Source organism: Myiozetetes cayanensis, unplaced genomic scaffold (genome assembly GCF_022539395.1).
Source record: "Myiozetetes cayanensis isolate MyiCay16 unplaced genomic scaffold, myiCay2020 scf1, whole genome shotgun sequence".
NCBI classification, from domain to species: domain Eukaryota; kingdom Metazoa; phylum Chordata; class Aves; order Passeriformes; family Tyrannidae; genus Myiozetetes; species Myiozetetes cayanensis.
In genome coordinates, this window is record NW_026086604.1 from 108659999 (window position 1) to 108683406 (window position 23408).

General features: G+C 39.1%; 1 protein-coding gene across 1 annotated transcript in view; it reads left to right on the forward strand.

The window, feature by feature from the left end:
• Positions 1–23408, forward strand: part of ZNRF2 (zinc and ring finger 2) — a 60075-nt gene that overhangs the window by 30815 nt on the left and 5852 nt on the right. Inside the window, exons 2-4 of the mRNA XM_050313232.1 lie at positions 1276–1371; positions 21465–21570; positions 22262–22339. Coding sequence (XP_050169189.1) covers positions 1276–1371; positions 21465–21570; positions 22262–22319 — 260 coding nt within the window. The 3' untranslated portion in view covers positions 22320–22339. The remainder of the gene's footprint in view (positions 1–1275; positions 1372–21464; positions 21571–22261; positions 22340–23408) is intronic.

The following is a 23408-nucleotide window of genomic DNA, read 5'->3' on the forward strand; positions in this document are numbered from 1 at the left end:
TAGCTGCCCTAAAGAAATAAATCATTATCTTGATAAAGGAAGTGCAGTACTTCTATAAAGTGCTAATCCTTCAGATTAGTTACTACATAATAATTAACAGTAAAGATGAAAATTCTCAGGCTTCAGTAACTTGAAAGTGCAGCATCAAGTTTCTTGTCATCCTTGGCTGACTCGGTTTACTGTGGACTCCCAAGGTTAAAAGTCCAAAAGTAAGGGGCAACAAACTAAAACATGTGGGAGCAGGCCCAGATAGGGAAGGTGCAGTGGCCTTTTATACAGGCCTGCATCATTACTTTTTAGCAGCATGAGAGAAAAAGTTGTGCCCCTGCACTGGGTGTGGACATAGGTTAGATATTTTTGCCGAATGTTGTCCTATTGGACAACCTACCTGTAGGTATGCTCCTTAACAACTGTTATGCATCAAGACCCCTTGGTGGCTTTTTGTCTCACACTTGTGTGTTAATTATTCAGCACACCAAAATCAATCAAGCCTTTCTCACACTTTTCTGTGGACTGTAAATCTTGTCCAGCTGATCTTGTCCTTTAACTGGAAGACTGCTGTCTTTGGCAATGACATAAATTAAGGTATTAAGCACTTTTGTCATAGGCTATTATGCAGTTGCATCACAATCCAGATTGTCTTGGTTATTCTTTACCCCATGTTGCCTGAGGCTGTGACCTCAAAAGCTCAACAAGTCATGCTTGGCTAGGATGAGAGAGTCAAACAAATTCAGTGCTACAGGAAATATTAGTGATTCAGTAAGTGAGGCAACACCCCTGAGTTAATGTTTTCCCAATGCCCCAGACTGGTAAAAGATGCTGCTGCTTGTATGATGAAATGTAAAACTGAGATCCCTGGTTAAAGTTTCAGTGCAATTCCTGGTAAAAATAGACATGTTAATTCCGAGTTCTTGCCCAAGTTCAAATTTTCGTGGCTGTGTCCTCTACACATTTCTAATGTCTGTTTTACTAGAGTCGTATTATCCTCTTACTTCTGTCCTAAACTGTTCTTAGAGTTGTTGGGAAAGTTTGCATTCCAGAGGTGCTGACATATTTGCAATTGGCAAGAGAACAATTTCCAGAAAAAATGGTCCATTTTGAGATCTTTTGAAATCAAGGGAATTCTATTCATGTAAGAAATGTCAGGTCAAAATGGAAAAGCTTCCAGGACTTTTTTCTTTCTTTTAATGTGTGCAGAATAACTTTTTGGCTTGAATATATGTATTTGCTACATGGTTGAGTGTACTCACACTTACATATTTTTATTTTCCATAGGATTCAAGTGCCCTGTATGTTCAAAATTTGTATCTTCCGACGAAATGGATTTACATCTTGTGATGTGTTTGACAAAACCAAGGATAACCTACAATGGTAAGAAAGAAGTAAGCTGATAATTATTTATTCATTTTAAACATTAGTGTGATAATAATTCTTTGTATAATAAGATACTCTGGTAACTAGTTAGGGAACTTGGAAATTATGTATTTTTTTTTACTTGTAGTTTTTTCAAATTAATTCTTAAGAACTCAGTCTTTTTATACTGCATGCCAATATAATTTGCACTGTGTTCTGAAAATATAAAATTATTCTCATTTGAGTGTGTTTATTCCATTTTTTCACCATTGGTCAGTGTGCATTTAGTGTCCACTTGAGATATGTGTAGCTTACATGCCCTCTCATGTAATGACCTTAAGTAGTGAGGTGGGTCAGTCAAGTCTCCTGGGGACTTTATTAAGGGCTGTTACTTGACACGCTGTGCATTTGCACATTATTCAAGAAAATGGCGCTTTCTTGAAGGAACTAAAGAATTTCTTGCTTCTTCAGCTGATTGCATATGTGATATTTCATAAGGACTGGTAGATATCTATGTTTTTGTTATTTGAACCAAACTGACCGATATCAAATGAATCACCTGTAGTAGCTGTTTTTCCCATACTGTTAAGCTCTCCTTCTAGGCAACTTTTGATGCAAGGCAAACAGGACTTCTGCCATTGAGATCAAACCTTTCTGTCACTGTGGCTTAGGCTGACGCTCAGGTTTATGGTGAGCACACAAAAAGGCTTCAGGAAATTAGGAATTTGAAAATTTTACTGAAATCTTAGTGCCTGCTTTGACAGAGCTGCCCTACCACCAGAAAATCTTGCAGTGTAATAAGATTATTGCTCGCCAGTCATCAGATGTGAGAACAGAATGCAGTTAGAAAGGAATTGTGGAAGAGAGGGAGCTGGAGGGTTTTTTGGAGGTGCTGATGCTCGCAAGATATATCAGGGAAAAATCTGATTCAATATAAAATAGAAGTGTCACATAACGAGGGTGGTCAAACATAGTAGCAGACACCCGAAGACGCTGTGAAGCCTCTATCCTTGGAGATGATCAGAAATTGACTAACAAGACCCTAAGCAATTTAGTCTAACTTGGTCATGCTTTGAGTAAGGGGCTGGACTAGAACACCTCTAGAGGTCACTTCCAACATAAGCTATTTATTGCATAAATAACCTGCAGTATTATGGCTCTTTGACCCTCCAGGCATCTTGCTGTTATGGTACTCTGTACTGGACTTTTTAATTGAACAAGTCCTGAAGAATGGTTGGGCCCACCTTATTCTTTATCCAGACACTAATAATGCTGGCCCATAATTGCAACAATAATTTGAAGTCATACACTTAGAGTTGTGAAATCCATTTCACAGCACAGCACTTAGGAAAAGTAAATATTTCTTTTTTCCTCCTGGTGTTACCACATGTATATTTAAGAAGGTTGACTTCATCTAACAGAGAGGGCTTTTTTCCTCTTTGTTTTTCCTTTTTAAATTTAGGACTGAGCGTTATTCAAGATAAGTTGTGTACCAGGGGATGTTGGACGTTGGAGAGAAGAGAAGCAGGCTAGTCACCACAGTCAAGGCGGGATAATGCACTTGGAATCAGTTAGGGTGGAGCAGGAGGAGGCAGACTGGCAGAGAACAAGCACTGGCAGTTACCCAGCTGATGGGATGTGCACAAATTATGAGTTGACTGACTGAAATCCTTCACCCCTTGCTGCTTCCTACACATACATATGAGTGCACTCAGCTGACTAACGTTTGTCGAAAGATACAGCACTTGCATAAGGTACCCTCTCAGTACCGTTTGTGATGTTTGTTTGTATCACAGCGGTGCTGTGTTCAGACTCTTTTTGTTACCTACCTCCACTGTTTCTCTCAGCTGGCACACTGTTGGTTGGAGCTCCTTTGGGCCATCTTGTTAACTTTTTGCAGTTATTACCAGCAATGTGTCATTTCTCACTGTAGGAGTGTGTCTGCTGTACGGTGAGCCTCAGAAACTCATTCTAGGAAATGGTTATATAAACTTGAAAGAAGGAAACTGCTAAATTAGGTAGGTAGGTTTGAGAGAGACACTTACTTAGAAATACAGTCTCATTCTCATAAACACTTAATAGAAGTGTGCATTGGTCCTTGTGACTCCAGTTAGTTAGCTCCTGGACTCGTGGACTAAACCTTAAATTATAGCCTATAGCTGGCTATTCGGATTACTGCAGCACAAAGAAAAGGAGGATATGGCTTCAGAGTTGTGCAGTGCCCAGTTGCTACTTTGTGGTATGGTTGTGGTCCCTTTAATGAGGCTAGTGAAAGCAAATTAACAAGCAGATTGGTAACTTTATGTTGCCATGATTTCAGGACCAGAAACTGCATACATGTTTTTTCTTCTTGTCTATTTTGCTGTTTGCCATGGTGAGATTAGTGATGAATCTGCCTGTTTGTCATAGGCCATAAGAAGGGCACTTGAGATGCCCTTCTCTTTTTGTTTGAGAGAAGAAAAGATGCTGCTCAACTTTTGATACCCTCTTCCAAAATGGAAGGCATTTTTTTATGCTTTTCTTTCTCATTGTTATCTTGGCCTTGTGCCATACATACTCAAATAGAGCCAACTAGGCACCATTTGATTGTGTTGGTCACTGATCATTCCCAGTCCTATTACCAATAGCAGGAAGAATATGGGTTTTTTTCTTTCCTTTTTTCCACCTCACCTTCTTTTGTCTCTGAGTTTTGTGTTGCATGGTGAAGGGAACCTTAACTTTGCAGGTGCTGAGATAATTAGAAATTGAGCAGTTGGATCGAACTGTACTTATGTCTAGTTCTGTTCTAGGTGTGTTTCTTTATGATACTGTAAATGTGTTAGTTGTTGTTTCTAAGAAGCACCAGGGAGCAAATTCTATGCATTTTGTCATTCTGAGAAGACAAACCTTCTTTCTTTTTAAATATGAGTCTGAAGCATATAGTCTCCCTCAGAAAAATGTTATAAGACTTTTTGGTTGTGGTTTGAAGTTTAAAAAAATTAATGAGTCCTCCCAGCCAATCTCTAATTGCTTTCTGAGCTACCTTTGTGCACTGCATTTGGCAGTTGAAAGGGTCAGTGAACTGCAAACTCGGGCAGTTGTCTGATTTACATGTGTTTTCTGAAAGAGAGTGGTCACAAAATTGTCCCAGTTCTGTGCTGGAAGTTGCACTGATTTTCATATAAATAAATCAGTACATTTTATTAGCCTTATTCTTTCAAAATCACATGACTTGCCTGCAACAGAGATCTCATTGCTGACTCAATTTGGCATGTAAAAAGAGTTCTTTCTTTTTTCTGTGGAACTTTGTTCCACATCTCTTTAAACTACTTGTGGTACTCACATATGAACCAATATCTAGGCATTTGGATACAAGAGCTGGTTAAATGAATGGTATTGTGTAAAAAATATTGTAGTGTTTGGTGATACTGTCTTAAAAAGTCTTTCTTTTCTTAACAGTTAGAAAATACTGTTACTTGCTTAGGAGCCAGAGGAGGTCTCATGCATTGGTTAACCACTTTTATGAAGAAAGTGGGTTACTTGCTAGTTGACAGTGGTTTTATTTTTAAAAACACTGCTAAAATATTCTGTAGCCATACCTATTTCTTTGAACTTCTCCAAAGTGTTAAATGAGACTCCTTGCACCTTGTTCAAATTTGCCGTGGTGAGTTACTCAGGAAGCCTACTTCAGGACTGCTCTGCAGAAGGTGTTGCTTACAGTATAGCCCTGTGTTTTGATCGAGCTGGGGCATTTATGAATTTGCTCAGTGCTTTGGAAGCAACATGCCTTGGATTCCTTGCTGATGATTAGAGCTATCTGGTGATGTGTAGGTTTTGAATATAATTGTTGTGCATTTTGTGTTGTTTCAGTAATAATTCTTTTTTCGCTGGAAGTGTTCTATAAAAAATTGAGAAGACACAGGAGAGACTTGTGACTTTAGAGGCATCACTTTTAGATACTTTGCAACAAATGCACCCAGTTCCTTCTGAAGAAACCTTGCAGTTCGTTCTGAAATAATTATGATTTTCATTTTAAAATTCCTTTGTTTATTTCTCAGAACACTTTGTAAGACAGTATTATTTTTGTTATTATTGAAGGGCCCCTCTGAGAGCTGGGACTAGCAGCCTGGCATCTGGCCAGATGGGGAAGCCAGTGACCCCGGAGAGCTGGGGAGAGCCAGTCAGCTCACTAGACTGGTTGGCTGGCTTGGCGAGCCGGCCTGTCCTCTTTCAGAAGTTTTGATTGAATTAGCACATTCCTGTGGAATATTTTGGGTTTCATCAAGTCAGCACTTTCTGTTGGAATGGTGTTCTACTGGAAACTTTCTAAGCCGATCTCCTCAAAGCCGCTCACTCAGGGGTGGTGCTGTTTTGACATCAGTGTTGCTTTCACTCAGACCGCTCTGCATTTAATTCCCATATGGCAGTGGGTCTGTCTGTTGGCCAACATATTTACTGAGGTTCATTTTGAGGGGAAAAGCTTTTACTAGTGTAATTCAAAGAGGAAGAATGTTGAGACAGTCAGTGCATAAACTGCTGGAGATTTTTTCCTTACTCGAAGTAAGGACTTTGTAATTTTTCTCTTTAGATTACAACAAGCGATTTTTTTTTAAACCTGTCATACTAAAAATGAGCAGGAGATCAGACATCACAGATAGCAGGGATTACAGATATAATTTTATGTTAGGAGTTTATCCAGTTTCTTTGAAATAGAGAATTAATATGTGGAAAACTATTACAGACAGAATATTGAAAATGAAGATAGGTGTACCAGAAGGAAAAACATGAGCAGAACTCTGGGTGCTCTTCCTTTCTGGCAATGTACTTTTTTTTCTGAGGTGTTTGATCTAACACCATGCACAACTAGCCAAGTATTCCTAAGCCATCTAACTGAATTCAAATTGACTTGAGCCACAGCACTGCAACTCATTCAGATTAGCAAGCATGCAAAGGGTTTTGTCATTATTTAAATACACTGTTTATTCTAAACCAGTTTGAGGTATTGGGCTGGGTCTTGTGAGGAAAGCATTTCTTGCTGGGACTGCCACATGCTGAGGGCCTGCATGTGAGCAAGTGTCAGAATCTTGAGCTGGAATCCGTGTAAGCAGTAATCCTGGTAGAAAAATTGCCAACATCGAAATGACAGCCATAGCATATGCGTTTTGATCAAAAGCAGAAACTTAAAGACTGGCATGAGTCACCTGAGGAACTAAATAAAAATATTTTGGAAATGTTGCTTGTGAATGGGGCTGACCTAATTTTTTTCTAACACAAGTTATAAACCTTATTGATTGCTGTCTATTTCAGCATCTTTGGGGAAGATACTTATGCCAGAACTTGTTGAGTTTATATTGCTCAGTAGAATGAAAGAAAAATATTGCACCTTAACCTGATGTTTGAACCACCAAAATACATTTTTCTGGTAGTGTTGCCCACTGCAGTGACTTGATTTCCTTGGTCACTTCTGTGCACCAAGGGAGAGTATTTTACTTTGCAGGGATGATGCTCTCAACTATTTTGATTGATGTACTCAAAACTTCAGTCTGGAATGAAAGGAACTACTAACTTCAAATTCACTTCTCTTCCAGGGTTCCTGAGATCATACCCTGAAAGACCTTGCAAAAGGGCATCTTGCCAGTCTGCCTGGAAAAGCTTAAGCCTTCCTCTTTGTCCTCATCCTTTAATAGGACTAGACTTTCAGCAGAGCAGTACAAAATAATACTAAGGCAGACCAGTTCTTTCACTCCACTTTATCCAAGGTGTAAAATTCTCCATAGAATTTCTCAACTCTTCCATTTTTTAAGTTTAACAAGGTTCTCCAGAAGTTTCTAGCTTCTTACTCTGCCTGGTATGGTTCTGTGCTCTGTCCTCAGGGATGCAGGGGAAGAACCTTTAAAAGGTAGTTTACCGGAACATGTGAAAAAAAACCCTTATTCTGCGCTTGCATTTAAAATAGTGATATTTACTCTTGTTTTGATCTTCTGTACTCCTGAACATCCTCCAGAGTATGTAGGAGGTTCATTCAGTGTCCCTAATGCTATAAAACCGTTTTCTTCAGTAGTTCTTGAAATTATGTAGAGCTGTTTAACTCTGAGATTTTGTTTAATGTGGTGACAGTAAAACATTACTATAACAAATAAAATTTTCATCTCAGATATTTGCACAGCTGTTCTTGTGTGAATGGATATAATATCAGCCCAAACATTTCATAGCTTGTCTTGCAAATCGTTGTTATATTTAAGGAGGGAATTGTCATTTTAAGGAGGAAAATTGCGTTTGAAGACCTTGATTAAAATATATTGTCTTGTTTATACTTTATCCCTTTGGGAATTGTTGGTAATGTTTGAACAAGGAAACTTTCACTGGTGTTCACCAGTGTAGACCATGGATAGCTATTTGTCCAAACCAGACTTCCAAGAGGAGCAGTGTCAAGCTGTAGTTCTTCCTCCCTTTGTTCAGTAAAGCTGTATTTCCTTCCCACCATCCCACATCTCTCCTTCAGCAGTTTTTGGTACCTCCCAGAAGAGCATCACTGCAAAAGCAGCCTGTTACAGTTCAGCTTTTTGTGAAGGGAGGTTGTTCATTTGAAAGAGTAATGCTGACAAATGTCACTAAATAAAACCACACTCCAAGTTGTGCCTGCCTCCTAAAAGGGCTAGGGCCTGCTTCAGTGACCCCATTTCAGCCTCAGTCACTGGATGAATTGGGTCAGTCTGTGATAGTGTGGAGCTGCAGCACTTTTAGAGGCCACAATCTCTTATCTTTCCTCCACACCCACAAACCGTCAACCCTTTTCTGTGGAGTCAGGAAAGTAAGCTATGTATTTGTAATGGTGTGGCTGTGAAGAAAGTTCATGAAACGGGAACATAGTGTAACTGAGAGGGAAGTGCTTTGACTGTCTGGAGCAGCAGTTCCCAGAACTGCAAATTGCCCCATTTATCATGGTAAAATATAGTCTTGGAGATTTAGTGGCAAAGGTTTTTAGTAAACAACAAAATATTGTTCATTATTTTGCTTTTCACACAAGAGAAAGGGAGGTATAGATTTGTAAAGAAGGTATGACAGCTCACTTTCATGGGTCAGGTTGGAGATGCTCAATAGGTTATGCTGCATTTTCTCTCTGTAATGAAATGAGGTTGACATGCTTGGATCCTGCTGAGAAAGTCACACTGTAGAGATCACACCTATTAATATCTTAAACTTTTCTCTGATTTGTTGTGCATGTGACTTACGGTTTTAATGAACCTTTGAGGAGAAGGATATTTGGTTGGGTGATTGTCTGCATACTTCCCCTTGAACCAGGCCTAAATCTGCTAGACTGAGCTTCCTGTGACAAAGCCGTGGCAAATCACTCCTGGCCAAAATAGCTGCAATGTCACCCCATACTTAATTCAGTTCTTGAGAGTGGGACAATAATTTTTTTCTCGGTACACTGGAATCATATTTATATAAATACATACCTGTGTCATGGGCATATTTTACATGCAGCATTGGATAAATACAGTAAAGCTTTTGACAGCTATAGAACAACCCTGCTCATTTCTGTAATAAATAGAAAAATGGGATCATTCATGTGCTGAATAGCTCAAGTTGTTTCTTTTGCTTATAAGCTACTCCTTAACCTCAGGTATCGCCATTGTCTTGCTGTTGTACTGACAGCGCCGCTCAAGTCCAGTGACAGTTCTTGTCCTAGGAAATCACGGCTACACCTGATGGACCAGCGCCGCAAAGAACATCTGCGGGTGACACGGGGAGTGAGTGATTCAGCCGGGGTGAGGAGGGGACCCGACCCAGCGCGCTGTGTGTGTCATTGTGCTTCCCTTACATAATGCCTGCGCAGCGCTGCCTGCGGCAGAGAGAGCCGAGGGACGGCTCTGTTCCATCCACAGCGAGCGCTCCCTGTGCCGTGACTCCGCATCATGTGATGCGGGCAGACAGGAGCTACCTTCCATGCCTTACACTTAATCAGTCTTTAGCTCCGGGAGGTCATTCGGAGGATGTCATAAATCGTGTCTGCAACTGCTGCAGTCTTGTGACTGCTGGGAACTTATCTCCAGGGGAAATACTGTTCCTAGTTTTGTGTGGTAATTCTGCGGTCTTTAAAGCTGATACCTCTAAAACCTTAAGGTTTTACTCATTTACTACCAACAACCTGCCTTTCTTTTTTTTTTTTCTTTTTCTTTTTTTTTTCTTCAGTTGCTCTGTGGAGACAAAACCTTTAAAATACCCCAGGTATTTTCAGGGATAGGTTTTGTTGGCTGGATTTTGAAATCAAACTACTTGGATTTGTTATGTTTTAAAACATAAATGCCAAACTACATCTCACTGAGACTGAGTCATCTGTGCAGGAATTTCATGGTATTTTCTTCCCTTATTTCCTCACTGCTTTGCAGGGATGAGTACAGATTATTTGCAGACCAGGATTTTTTTTTTTCCCCCTAAAGAAATGGAAAAGAATAAGAGGCACTTCTTCTTGCTCAGAAACTGCCCCAAGGACAGATCAATTTGCAAATATTGCCTGAAATGTCATTTGTAATTTTTTTTTTTCTTCATATTAAAATCTTGCTTTAAAACCTGCTACCTTTTGATTACTTAAATAATCTTGTGCTTCTGAGTTGCAGACTCAACCCTTCAACATAGAAAAGAAGTCCATCCAGCCTTTGCAGGGGATTTCAGTGATAAAACAAGCCTAACTTCAGAAACAATCTGGTTGAAAACATTGTTACTGTGATGGAGTACTCTCACTTCTGAACTGGGGATTATAATTACTGTTTACACAGGGGAAAAGATTACTGGTTTTTAGTATTTTTAGCAAAATCCAGTGATTCTAGACCAGGGTCTAAATTACCTACTGACACAGGTACAAAATATTAGACTTGCCTGTTGTAGCCTCCTTGGAGGCTAACCTTGCCTAACTTTGCTTAACTTTGTCTCACGTGGCTACAGATTTGCTTGGCTGCAGAAATAACCCCAAGTTTTAACATACAGCTGAAATATAAGAAACTTAATTCTTGCTAGAGTGCTGAACTATATTTAAACTCTTAGGAAACCTTGTTAAAGTTTCCTCATAAAAATATCAACTTCCATTTTAACACTGCACTAACAGCTATTTGTAATTTAAAGCCATGTCGAATTTTCCTCAAGAATCAAGAGATGGAGGGAGGAATTGTTTGGTTAACACTTACCTTTTTGTTTACCTCCAGAGTTCCAAGGAAGTCTATTTAAATCTATGGCTTTATTGGCTGAAATACTTTGTTATCATAATGGTGTCCAGTAGTTTTGCTAGCCTGTAAATTGAAAACAATTAGGAGAGAAATATAACTTGAATATGGTTGTGGAACTATACTGCCAGATTGTGGGCATATAACTTGGAACAAATACTGGAGAATTGTCTTCAGGGACTTTTGTTTCCTTAAACACATCTCCCATGTTAATCTTTTTCCATTATTATTTGTGAATGATCATAGTTTCTGAATACTGTTGAAATTATATGGGCGTCTTTTATTTCAATTATTGCTGTAAAATATAAAAGAAAGCTTATGGGTAGTTTGTTTTTTTGGTGGTTTTTTTTTTCTTCCTCTTGCAATTAAAGACTCATATACTCAGAATCTTACTTGGATAGTAATAACCTGTAGGTTAGTACCAGAAATACTGTATCTCTGTGCTTACTGGAATAAATTATAATAGTGGATAATGGGTTAGTGTAGAGCAGAAAAATGGAGATAACTTTGAAAACTCTGACTCATTATTTGATGTTATCAGAACCCTTTGCATTCAGACATGTTTTGCATTCCATCTATATCACAAGGATAATTGCATTTAAAATAGGAATAGCTTGTAAAAAGCAGTCTGTCTGCTGTGAACACTAAAGACAGACAAGTAAAAATTATGCAGTGATTTATATCCCTGTCCCGTGTATACATGTTAACACCAGACATTCAGTTTTAACTTGGAGAAGGTTGATCTTGAGCCTGCTGGGAAAAACACCCTGTAGGCCTAGCACCTGGCACTGGGGTTAATAAGCCAGACTTCATGCGCACTGAGTTTTGGCACCAGCGTGTTCATTGTGTGTTGCTCAGTAATACATCATATCTTCCCTAAGAATAGTGTCTTAGTCACACACAACTGTTTTTTCTCCCCTCCTCCTGTTTCGTCCTTAGGCTCATAGTTTCATATTTCATGCCATCATCCTTAGTGGTGCTCCCTATGCGTTCATTTTGCATCAGATCAAAACTAAACTCCTCTGCAAGCTTGCAAAGAAATGAGTCAGTTACTTGGCCAGTGTTAAAAGACTGGAAAAAAGATTTGGCAAAACTCGTTGTGCTCAGGGCACCTGTGGGAAGCCCGGAATAGGAACCTGAAAAAGGACAAAGTGAACAAAACATAGAATCAAATCCTTCATTCAGCTTCAAAACAAGTCACCATTAAAGTTACCCATGTTGCCCAGAGTAATAGGATAGCTAACTTGATCTGAGCTGCTTCTCTTCATTCCCTCTCTGCTTCTGCTCTTCAGGGCCACTATTGCCCTGTCCTTTCCTTCTGTGGAGTCTTCTAATGAGCTTGCTTCATCTGCCTTCTGTCAGATGAGAATTCTCACAGATTTCATTAGGCCAGCATGTCCCCATCACACCCTTGGTTCATTGCAGACCACAAAGAATGAAACTTCTTAATTGAAAATCATTGCAAAGCAATTTCTCTGGCTTCTGACTGTAGTTTCAGTGATGGTGAATGGTTGAAGGCTTACCATTTGGAGAAACTGTGTTCTGCAATCTTTTTGGTTTCCTTTCGTGTTGGGGATGAAATAAATTTAGCCACTTAAAAAAGCTGACAAAGCAAAAGGTGTTTCCTAACCTCAGTGGGGATCTTTTTGTACAGCCACATCCACATCCTGCAGTTGCAAGATCTTATCCAATTTAGAGCTTTCCTTTAGCTTGATCACTCATCTTTTGTTGTATTTACTCTGCCACAACCATGCTCTGCCTTGCTTGCTCAGTTTTTATGAATGCTGGTGGTGGTAGCATCCAGTCGTGATTTGGAAAAGTTGCTCATTTTAAGAGACTTTACAGCATCTTAGTTAAGTCCTCCTTCTAATTGTAAAGCTATTGGAAGAGATCTGTCTTTGCACAGTATGAAGGGAATTCTTCACTCTCCTCATGATCACAGAGGGATCTTTTCCTCCTGAAATTATTAACGCAGATTCCCAAATGATTTGCTACCATAAGAAGCTACTATAGATAAATATTTTTGGGGTTATATGTTTGACTGGTTGTGGTGTGGCTGATGGTTTTGTGTTTGTTTGGGTTTTTTTGTTTGTTTTGTTTGTTTAGTTTTGGTGTGGTATAGGAGTTTTGTTTTGGTTTATTTTTTGTTGTTTTGGTTTTTTAAGCTTTTGATAAAGAAGTTACCTGCTACGCAAGGCAAGGGGGACTTCAAGCTTCTTGTTTCTCTTGAATGTACCCTACTTGGTGACAAGACCTAATCCCTGCCCATTGATCAAAAGGGAAAGCTGTATCGTTCAGCCACCTCTGAACTGGATCTCTTGATTACAATCCCAGATTTTCAACAGGTCTAAATTGATTTTTCACTTATCATAGTTTCGTAGTACTGGTATGGATTGGCAAGTACATATAAGTAGTACTTAAATATTTTGCCTTCTTTTACACCATGAAGAACAAAAAATGGTATAATTTATTCTAACAAGCAGAGAGATATAGTATTTCTTGTACTAACAAGTACCTACCTACAGGTTATTACTATCCCAGTAAGATAATGAGTATGTGGGTCTTTAATTTCAAGAGTAGGAAAAACACCCAAACGAACAAAGATCTGTGTGTTTGGATCATACACTGGTATTCCTTCTTGCTTGATTCTGTAAGTTTCCTTCATCCAAGCTCTCTCCAGCTCCCCGTAAGAAGAAGGCTCTTTGTCAGCAATACATGCTGGTTGCCTCTGGCCATTTAATCAACCACTCCTCCTTGTGTAACATATTTGTGGTGTAAGATCCTCTTTGATGGTAAGCTCAGCCTTGAGAAGTGTAAATCATTCTTACCTGATGGAGCCAAGGAGGATGCATTCCCCAAGTGATACTTTCTTATGCTGTTTCCTAAGGTATCTTATTTTGCTGCTGTTTTGTTTCTTGTGGGTTTGCCCCTTTACATGCTGCTTTTAACTCCTGACATTCAAGACTGATTCCCAATAACCTTGAGAGGTCTTGTAATAGTGATGAAAAATCAAGAAAACAACCTAAAGGCAGCTTCCTTATTCCATATGTTGCAATAAGCAGCTTTCTTTCAGGAAGCGTGAGGTGGGGTACACCATTCATGATAGTTTCACAGTGGGGAACTAGTTTGGTACTGCTGCATTCAAGACTTTTTCTCCCAGTCGCCTCCTGATGAGACAATATTTAGAAATGTTATCATTTCCTGGGGGTAATGTTTCTGAAGGGAGAGGGGTAAGCCCTGGGAACAAAAGACAGCATGCCAAGGAAGACTATTCAAGAACAAGGTACCCCTTGGGTCATTCAAAACACAAATATACGTCAGTTCAGTTGGAATGGGGATTTAGTATGGAATGGGTAAGGCTAGAACACAATCTCTTTGCATCATGTTCTGGAGGACAAGACAATTTATTTGTGTGTTTTGGTTTTTTTATGAACAGGTGCAGCTCTTTGGCTCTTATCTAGACTAAAACTTGACAATTTAAAGACATGGTACTTAAAAATGTATTGAATGGAACTTATCTTTAGAAGTAAGTGCAACAGGAGAAAGTTGTTTAGCTATTTTGAAAATATTTCACGTCTAAGGGCATCTCAAACTACAAGCAAAGCTATTAACAGAAGTTGGAAAGAATGTAGCTTAAGCAGAAGTTTCAGAGTCAATCAGATAATTGTATTGAGAGCAAATCTTGAATCACTGTGGAAGTGTGTAGACACTCTGGCAATAAATCTCAAGACAGGGGCACAAGATGTTTCATGTCCAGTTGGGCTGATAAAATTTATCTTGTGTGAATACCTATTTCACCCCAACACTTTGTGCCAGAAGTAAAAATATGGACTGAGAAAGCTGTTACACTGATCCCAACAGCATAGGAGTGGCTGTGGATAATGTTGCTTGGAAGCAAGGAGTTTTATTTCCCTGACTACTTGGCCTTTTTTCAAAGCCTAACTTTTCACTGCGAGTCCTGAGATGCAAACTTGACTTTGTCTAAGAGCAAGGCATCTTAATTGGACATTGTATTCATGCTGCGTTATTTAAACTTGGGCTTTAATTTTCTATTTTTCCCCACCCCCCTCCCCCAGACTGTAGCTTGTATCGACACTATGCATCATACAGCTGTAGATAGATTTCCATTGTGGCCATGGAAGCAGAACTTCTTTATAAAAGAACAGTTTTCCTCAGTGCACAAATCCTTCTCCCTTCTATATTAATTAGCTACCTGGATACATTTGTAAACTAGATGTTTTTATACTCATCCTGCTCCCTAAAATGTATTTCTCTCACTACTATGTCAGTTTCTATCTTTATTCAACAAGAAGTGAGTGCTATTTCTCCACCACACGTCTGATCATTATCTGTGAACAGGAAGCATCTAGCTGTTTCTCAGAATTTGCTGCTGAAAGCTGAGAATGTCCCTTGAAAATCTGAATCCAGTTCTTCAAATGTGAGTTAGCTGAGAAACAATTACCCTTCTGCAGCCACTTCCTTCTAGCTCAGCCTGGTGCTGCGATACAAGTGTTGCCTCTTAGGTCTTATTCTGTAAATATTTTTCTTGTGTGACTTTCGCTTTGCTGTGTGCTTCCTCCACTTCGTTTTTGTGTTTTAAGAAGAGGGGGAACCAAAGACTGTAGGCAGGAAGTCTTTCATGATGGGTATCTGTTTGTATAGAGCTTTCTCAGTCTTGAACTAACTCTGTGCAAGGTGAGAGGGAAGAGGAGATCAAGGATAATGCTTGGACTTTGAGTAGGAAATTGTAACAGGCTGCCATGTGGCAAGGGGTGAAGAGTGAGGTGCCAAACAACATCATCCCCAGCAATTCATCAAATGCTTTGTCAGCATTTGATGATGTGCCACATTTGTTGTAGCTGATTAGTTTGTTTTACAGATGTTAAGTTTTTGTGTATTGTGGTGGGGTATTTTTGGATTGCTTAAATTCTGTGTATTACCACAAGAGTCGTGCAGTGGTGTTTGAGGTTACTGTGCCTGTCAGAAGCACAAAAAGTTGCAACCTGTGCCTGTTTGATTAGCACAAGGGTATTAGTGGTTTTTTAGCAGCATAGAAGAGAATTTGGATTGAAGTTATTCAGGAGAGCTGAATACTCAACTTTTTGGTGTTGTGAATCCTGAAAACTGCTTAGCTGTGGTACAAGTGAAAACACTAGATGTTGAAAGTCTTCCCTTTTACATCTAATCTAGAGGACCTGGCTTGTATTACAGCAACAAGGAATGTTTTTAGTCAGGAACCCATTGTGTCTTCAGGAGGTGTGTTCCTTGGGGAGAGCAGTGCAAGTTTAACTTCTACCCTTGAAGGTACAATCTTCATTGGCCAACCAAGCTGATGGCTTTAGGTCTACCTTGCTTGGTCTGCTGACTGACATTGTAGCTGGAAAAGCTGAGTGGCAAAATAAGCATCTGCAGTGACAACTGAATGATCTTCTTCCTGCTATTGAGATCTCTGAGCGCTAAAGAATCAGCTCTCCTTCAGAATGTTTATCTGCCTCAACTTTTGAGCAGTGGATGTCTGACGTGGTCATCCGAGAATAATCCCTAGCAAATCAAGAATATTCCTCTTGTGGCAGCCAGAATACTGAAAGACAACTGAATTGTCAAAGAAGCTGCTTGCTCTCCTAGTGCTTAGGATGGACTGGAAAAGACAGCTTTTGCTTGCAGCCAATACCAGTTTGCAAAGACAGCTACTGAGCTACATGAGAGCAACACATCCTATATAATGGTTTTCTTTCCATTCCAGTGTCAATTTTTCCAAGGATATTAACCCCATATAAGAAGACTGTCCATCAGATAATGGCTAATAATATTAATCTTTCCCATTCTCCAGTGGCTGCATTATGACAGTAAATTAAATATGATGGTGGAGAAGAGGAGGAGTGGTAGAAAATATGGGTCTAGAGAAAATGATATTTTTGGGGAAATCAGTGTGAAGAGGACAAAAGTGTAGTAGGAAATAGCTGGAAAGAAATGGAGAGGGGAAAAAACCAGATGCAGCAGAAGCCAGAAAGATTTAGTAAACCAAGTCAGTGGCATGTAATAAGAATGTGTTAATCACAGACACACATGCTTGCCGGCTACTGAATAGTAAAATACGTGTGGAACATGCAGATTCTCCTTGACTACTTGTGATATCAGTAAAAAATGTAGAATAAATTCTGCAATATGGGTGAATTTATGCTATACTCGTGAACATGTTGGCTATTACTCTAGAGCTCTACATACTCCATTTTAAAACAAGCAAAGACAGTCTTTAGTACTTTACTGAGACAGTTTTTAGTAATCAACTTCAAGAATTAATGAATGTGTAACAGATACATGGTACCATGTAATGAAGTAATGGTAATATGTACCATCTAATGAAGCTTCATCAGTATTTTTTAAACTCTTATGGCTTTTGTTTTACCAGTTTTAGTTCTCATAATTGAAACACTTTTTGAACAGAAGTATCTTAAGTTTCAGTTGTGTTCCTGAAAGGGTGGACTCTTGTGGTGCCCTTCACTGTTAAGCTAGTTATGGTGGCAGCTTCCACAGACATCTAATATTTTAAATTTTAATAAAAATACATGTATCTTGAAAAATTTTTGTACTTGATTAGGTCAGAGATGTTTGTAACTTGGTCTTCTGTTTCCAATGAATGCCTAGAGAGAAATAAAATACTGCAGCTATAAACCGATATCTCCCCAAATACTATTGACATCTCCATGATTTGTGAATTGGTGTTTCTTGAGCCTAGGGCTACATCTGTGTTTTAGAAGGAAAAACAGAAAGCAGGAGCACAGATTTTAATGACTTATTCCATAAGGTATGTATTGTATGTGCTTTTGCAGTCCTCAGTTTAAAGACAATTTAATCACAGACATTGCCTATAATCCTAACCATGGCTGAGTTAGTGGCTTTTGTAATTGTTGGACATATTTTCAAAAGTTCTAGAAAAAGTCTTTAATTGGTAAAGTATGTGCAAATTTGCCAGGATGACTGTATTTTCATTCAGTATTACTATTTTGCTATAAATGCAGGAGTGGAGTAGAATTTATTTCCCACTGAAGGTAAAAGCAGGATTTCTGGAGGAAAAAATACAATCAGAATTTAAAACAGTAGTAGTAGTAACAAGGGATAGAGGAGGGGAGGAAGAAGTACTTGAGCAGACTCAGAAGGGGAATACTATGCTCTTTTGCCAGATTTCATCTTTGGCACCAGTGTTTGGCTAGTGAGTACTTGTTCAAGTAGCTGGGAAGGCAGAGGGGTGTTTACCTCCTATTTGGTGCAAGGCAGATGGATGTGGGGGTGTGGTATTTGTGTATGTACCCACATGTGGGCGAAATGGAAAAATGCTTATTTCCTCTTCCCACTTCCATTTAGGTAGTACACTGATATACATGTTTTAATCATAACATTGATGAAATTTTGAACTGTTTCACTGTTTTTTTCTTTTGGTTTTTGTTTGTTTGGTTTGGTTTTTAAGAGAAAAAGAAAAAAATAATGTGTATCTGCTGAATCACTCTGCTGCAGGAAAAGATGAAACCAAAAAAAAACTGTTTAAACTGCAGTGGTTCTGTGCAAAATGATTTACAGATTTTTCTGTAACAGATAGGTTTAAAAGTCATTGTTAAATGGCCCTTAAACTGACTTCCGTCTGATATAAGCCAGTGTTGATACAGGAGAGTGCCGTGTGAAATAAGTACACAAGAAATTCTGACCAGATCCAGGTCTAACAGGATTATTCATTCCTCTTTCTTTCTCTGGGACTGATGATCTGAATCACCTAAAGTGGTCAAAAGGTAGCAGACCCAAAATGTCGTAGGTCCATGAAGGATTTGGTTTTGCTGTTGTCGCTCTACATACATAATTAATTATGAGCTTAATTACATGGATTTGGAGTCTGCTAACACATAGTGCCAAGCTATATGTGGACATTTATAGCAGTTGGGTGTTTTGTAGTTATGCCTTCAGTATTTATGCACAAGAGCCTGGCAGGATTAATAAGGTTAGCACAAGAAGTAGGGAATGCTGACTCCTCATTATTCCAGAGGAAGAGGAGCACTGAAACCTGTTAACAAAACCTCTTCTGCAGGAGTGGCAGAACTCCACTGTGTTTCTGAGGCCCAGTCCATGCCAGCCGTCATCAGCGTTCATACCAGCTCCCTCTGGCATGAGTAGGCAAAGCCCAGCGTGTGCCTGGTGGCTCATCCCAGTTGGAAAGCCTGGGGTGAAGCCAGGGAGGGCAGCAAGCTGTTTGCCAGGGACTTATGCAGTAGGGCCAGTATTGGCAAGAGGGAGAGTACAGGAATACTGGAGGGAAAATAAAAGGAGTGTCAGACACTTGCGCCAGGGCTGGTGGAAGATACAAATGTTTAAGTTGGCATCGTGCCCTAACGTTAGCCAAAGGTGCAGAACATTGTTAAATTGCTCAGTGGGAGTTCAGACCCGAGTGCTGTGCAGTCTGGGGAGCACAGGATAAGCCAGACATGTACAATAGAGAATGATGGGAAAGCAGTTCACAGGAATGCTTCATTTTATGAACTGTATTTTTATCGAACAGCTTTTTAATTTCTGTTATCAGAGCTTGACTAAATGCTTCCCTCTCGAGAGTGCTGAGGGAGCAAGGCTGGAATTTAATACACTGGAGGTATTCTTAGGGCCATTTTGTTTTAGGTACCAGTTGCTGATCTGATAAAGGGACTCTATGGGAAAAAACCACTTTTATTAAGTATGCTTTGTGTACATGATACATGCTTGCATTATTAATGGTGCTGCTTCCTGCAACCTAACTGTGGGAAGAAAGCAGAGCTGCCCATAGGACTTTTGGCAAAGTTCTTGTGCAAAGAGGCAGTCTAGGAGGGTAGTGTCTGAGGGCCTCAGGCAAAGATTAATATCTCTGTAGCAAGATAATGCTGTCTGGAGAGGATGTGCCTCCTGGTGTCAGAGATTAGAATATCTTTTTATTAAAAAAAACACAAAAGGAAACAAAAACAACAAAAAACCACCCCCAACAACCACCAAAACCCAACCTTAAGAAAGTATTTATCCCAAGCACCCTCTTCTGGGCAAGTTGACACGTAAGAGTTCTTAAAATCTTTTGTATTGTTTTAAATTACTTTGTCTCTCAAGTATCTCTAATGTTCTCAGAAGCTTACAGCTTCTGATAGAACAACAGAAGCAGTTTTTTAATACAGTGTCTACCAATAATGTTACCACATGTGAAATACGTTTTTAAAATTTTCTTCATTGTGGTGGATATATATTGTTCATTATTTTGTTTTGAATATTCTTCTTTGTAACAGTTCACTTCAGTTAGCTATTTTTCACACGTGCTCAGGAAGGTGGCATTATATGATGTTTTTAGCGTAACCAATGAATATAGCAGAGACTGAAATAAGCACTGTTTTAGAAACCTAAGCACCTGCAAGACAGCTTGCTGTCATTTAATGGAAACATGTAGACATAATTTCCTTTCGCTTTTTTTGCTGGCATGATAGCTTTTTAGTTGTCTGTCGTTTTCTGTGTTTGGAGAGCCAGTGGTGAGTATTGGAGCCACCGGAGAGAACAGCACAGAGTGCTGGTTTCTCACTCCTACCTGGAAACGGCACTCTCCATAAGCAGTCACTTTAGGTGCTTTTGGTAAAGAAGGGGAAGCTTTTCCCATGAAACTGTGGAAACTTGAACACGTGGGCTTTACTTTGCCAAGTGTGCACCTTTCTGATCATGCCAGAGACTGCATTGCCGGCTTGGTTGCTATGTGGTCCTGTGTTGGGTGTGCTCTGTGGGCTGTGTGAGGTTGTGTGTAACTGGGACTTTTAATCTGCTTCTGGCAAACAGGGCCTTAGTGATCTCCTGTTTTGTGTCAGACTGAATTCTGCATCCCACATTCTGGCTAAGAGAAGTGTCCAAGAGAGAAGGTTTCTATTAAAAATAATATGTTTTCCCAGAAACTTCTTTTTGAAAGCCAGCTCTTTCGCATTCCTAGTAGCTTACTTTTTCTTCTTTTGTTATGGGACTTGGTAATGCTGCAAAAAATTCAGTGTCTCCAGGAGTTTAGGGTCATTGGAGCCATACAGCACTGATCTTTCCCTCATGGAAATCTCCCATTCTTACAACTAACAGTTGGATGCTTTACATTGAGAAAAAAGGTGGATGGGGTGTAGAACTTTGATAGCATGGTGAGAAGGGGTTTGAAGGTGTGAAATATAAGCAAGGCTGGTAAAAGAAAGCCAGATGGGTAGGAGAGTAAGAAAACAAAAAACAAAAACAAAAAAACTAAAAACAAATGATAGGCTAAGTGTTTAGAAGTTAGGAAGAATTTTATCTAGTTACTTACCTACAGAGCCTCATCCAGAGATATGTTACATTCAGGCTTGAACTTAGCCTCCATGTTGAAAACTGAGCATAAGGAAGAAAGTACAGCTAAGAAAAACCCCACTTAGCATGAATCCTCAAAGCAGTCCTGGAGGCATTACATACCATCTGTACCAAGAACCCACCTTCTCCAGTGTTTAGCTTTTGGGGTTGGCAAACACAGTGTTTGTCTGCTGTGGCTGTGTGGTTCAGAGCCTGTGTGATGGGTTATGGGTCTGCTGGGACAGTATAAACTCCAGAGGAATATTGACTGTTGGTTATGAGTACCCTTTTTCTCCATATGGGTGTCTTCCTATAGGAATTCATTTTGAACTATGGCAGTATTGTTCAGGCAAGAAATGGAATCATAGCCATATTTTAATTTGAGCTGAGAAGGGGTGTCTCTCATTATGAATCTTCAGTCAGCTGGTGTGTCACTTAACCTTACCTTGACAGAGCTTTCTGCAGGACAAGAAATACCTTCTTCTGTAGCCATCCTTGATGTTCTGAATAAGCAACATTTTGCTTGTGGTAGTTTGCTTTTTTTAACCATTTCACTTTGTGCTCTTTCATCAGAGGATGTGCTGAGTAAAGATGCTGGGGAGTGTGCAATATGCCTGGAAGAGCTGCAGCAAGGAGATACTATAGCACGGCTGCCTTGCCTCTGCATATATCATAAAGGGCAAGTATTCCTTGGGATGGATATCAAATATGAGAAGGTTGCACTCACTGGGTAAATCCTTAAGGATTGCTTAAAGGAGCTTTAAAACTTAGTTGCTTTTTACATTTAAAAACAAACAACAGAGAAACAACAGCAGTAACCCTAAAGATGTTTTTTAAATGACATCTCTCTCCATCTTCACCATCTATTTGAAGTTATTTTTCCCTGCTATAATCTCATTCTTGCAAAATCACCTGTATGGGGAAGGAGTGCACATCATGGCTGAGTTTTGTCAATGCTAATAGATGGGGGGGGGGAGGAGGGGGAATGCTTTTTAAACCTGTTTCATATTTTGTTTTCACAAGTGTCTGTAATTACAGGAAGTAAAATGTCAATGAATGATATAAGCAAAATGATAAAGTTAGTAGAGAAGTAACCTGTGTATGAAAGCTGGATAGTAACTCCTAAAATGCTTCCTGAGAAAATTTTAACACTTAGGAAATTTAGTTTTTCAACAGTGTTTAATATCTAAATATTATTGTGGTTTGTGGTTATTAATTTTTCCAATGATGTGTGTATATGATATACTTTGTATAATATAAAATCCTTCTACTCATTGAAATTATGAGAAACCAATTTATATTCATACCTTACTGCTAAATGTTTCTGATATTCATGTAAATTGTTTTTACTTTGGTTTTGTATCCAACAGCTGCATAGATGAATGGTTTGAAGTAAATCGATCTTGCCCTGAGCATCCATCAGATTAAGACAAGATTCATGTTTTTAGGTAATGTTTATTTTTAGACATGTCCATTTCAACAGTAAATATCTTGATTATCTGAAGTAGCTCTTTATACTGGTTTTTTTTTTCATTTGTGAATTTGCTACTATGTCTCAGAACTACAATATTAATCAGTAAGCATTGACATATATTGCAGTATAGGTAAAAGGTTTCCGCATCCTTACAAGGCATGGTCTGAAATATTGTGTTCCAGTTTCAGTGCTGGAAAGCAGCAAGTAATGGCAATTTAAAGCTTTAGAATTAACTTCTGAAGAATATTTTTCTGTGGAAATGAAACAAAACAATATAATTGTGTAATTTCTAAGATTGTTTCATGAGTACTGGCATTTATTTCTGACAGAAAGCTTTTGGAATTATATGAAAAAGTTGAAACTAGGTATTTTCAAAACTGCTTTCATGTTAATGCATTCCAGAATGTTTAAAATATATAAATAAATAAAAAATGTTGACATGTTTCTATCCATCCCATCTCACGGAGGTTCAGATATTTCCAACTTATGTTTTGTGTTAATGATTGCAGACCTGCAATCAGTGTCAAAAGTTTAAGGATGGGTTTATTCTTTTAGTTGACTCGCTCGAAAACTTTTATCTTACATTAAGCCCCTAAGCATTGAAAAACACAGTAACAATCACCATAATTTTTAGAGACACGGAGGTACCTGAAATTCTAGCTGGTATCTGAGGGTTTGGTTTTGTTGTTCTGAGGCAGACTGAAGTCTTCATCACTGGCATTCATTTGTGCATTTATTTCACGTTGCTTCATGAGTCTGTGTTGCAGGGGTAGAAAGAGAAAACCTGAAGGAAGGTATCCTGCTACAGGGATAATTGTTTTAATATCAGGGCAGCGTTAGCCAAAATTAATAAACAGACACATTTCCTATATTGGCCCCAACTACTGACTGTGGCAGAAGCCCGCACGTTGATCACGAACACCTTTGTCTCTGTACATGTTCATGGGTATCTAACCTCACATTAATTCTATTTGCCTTGTTCACAGCAGAGGTGGTGATAGCTGGGGTCTTAGGAAAAAGGGGAAGGAAAACACGGTGGTTGT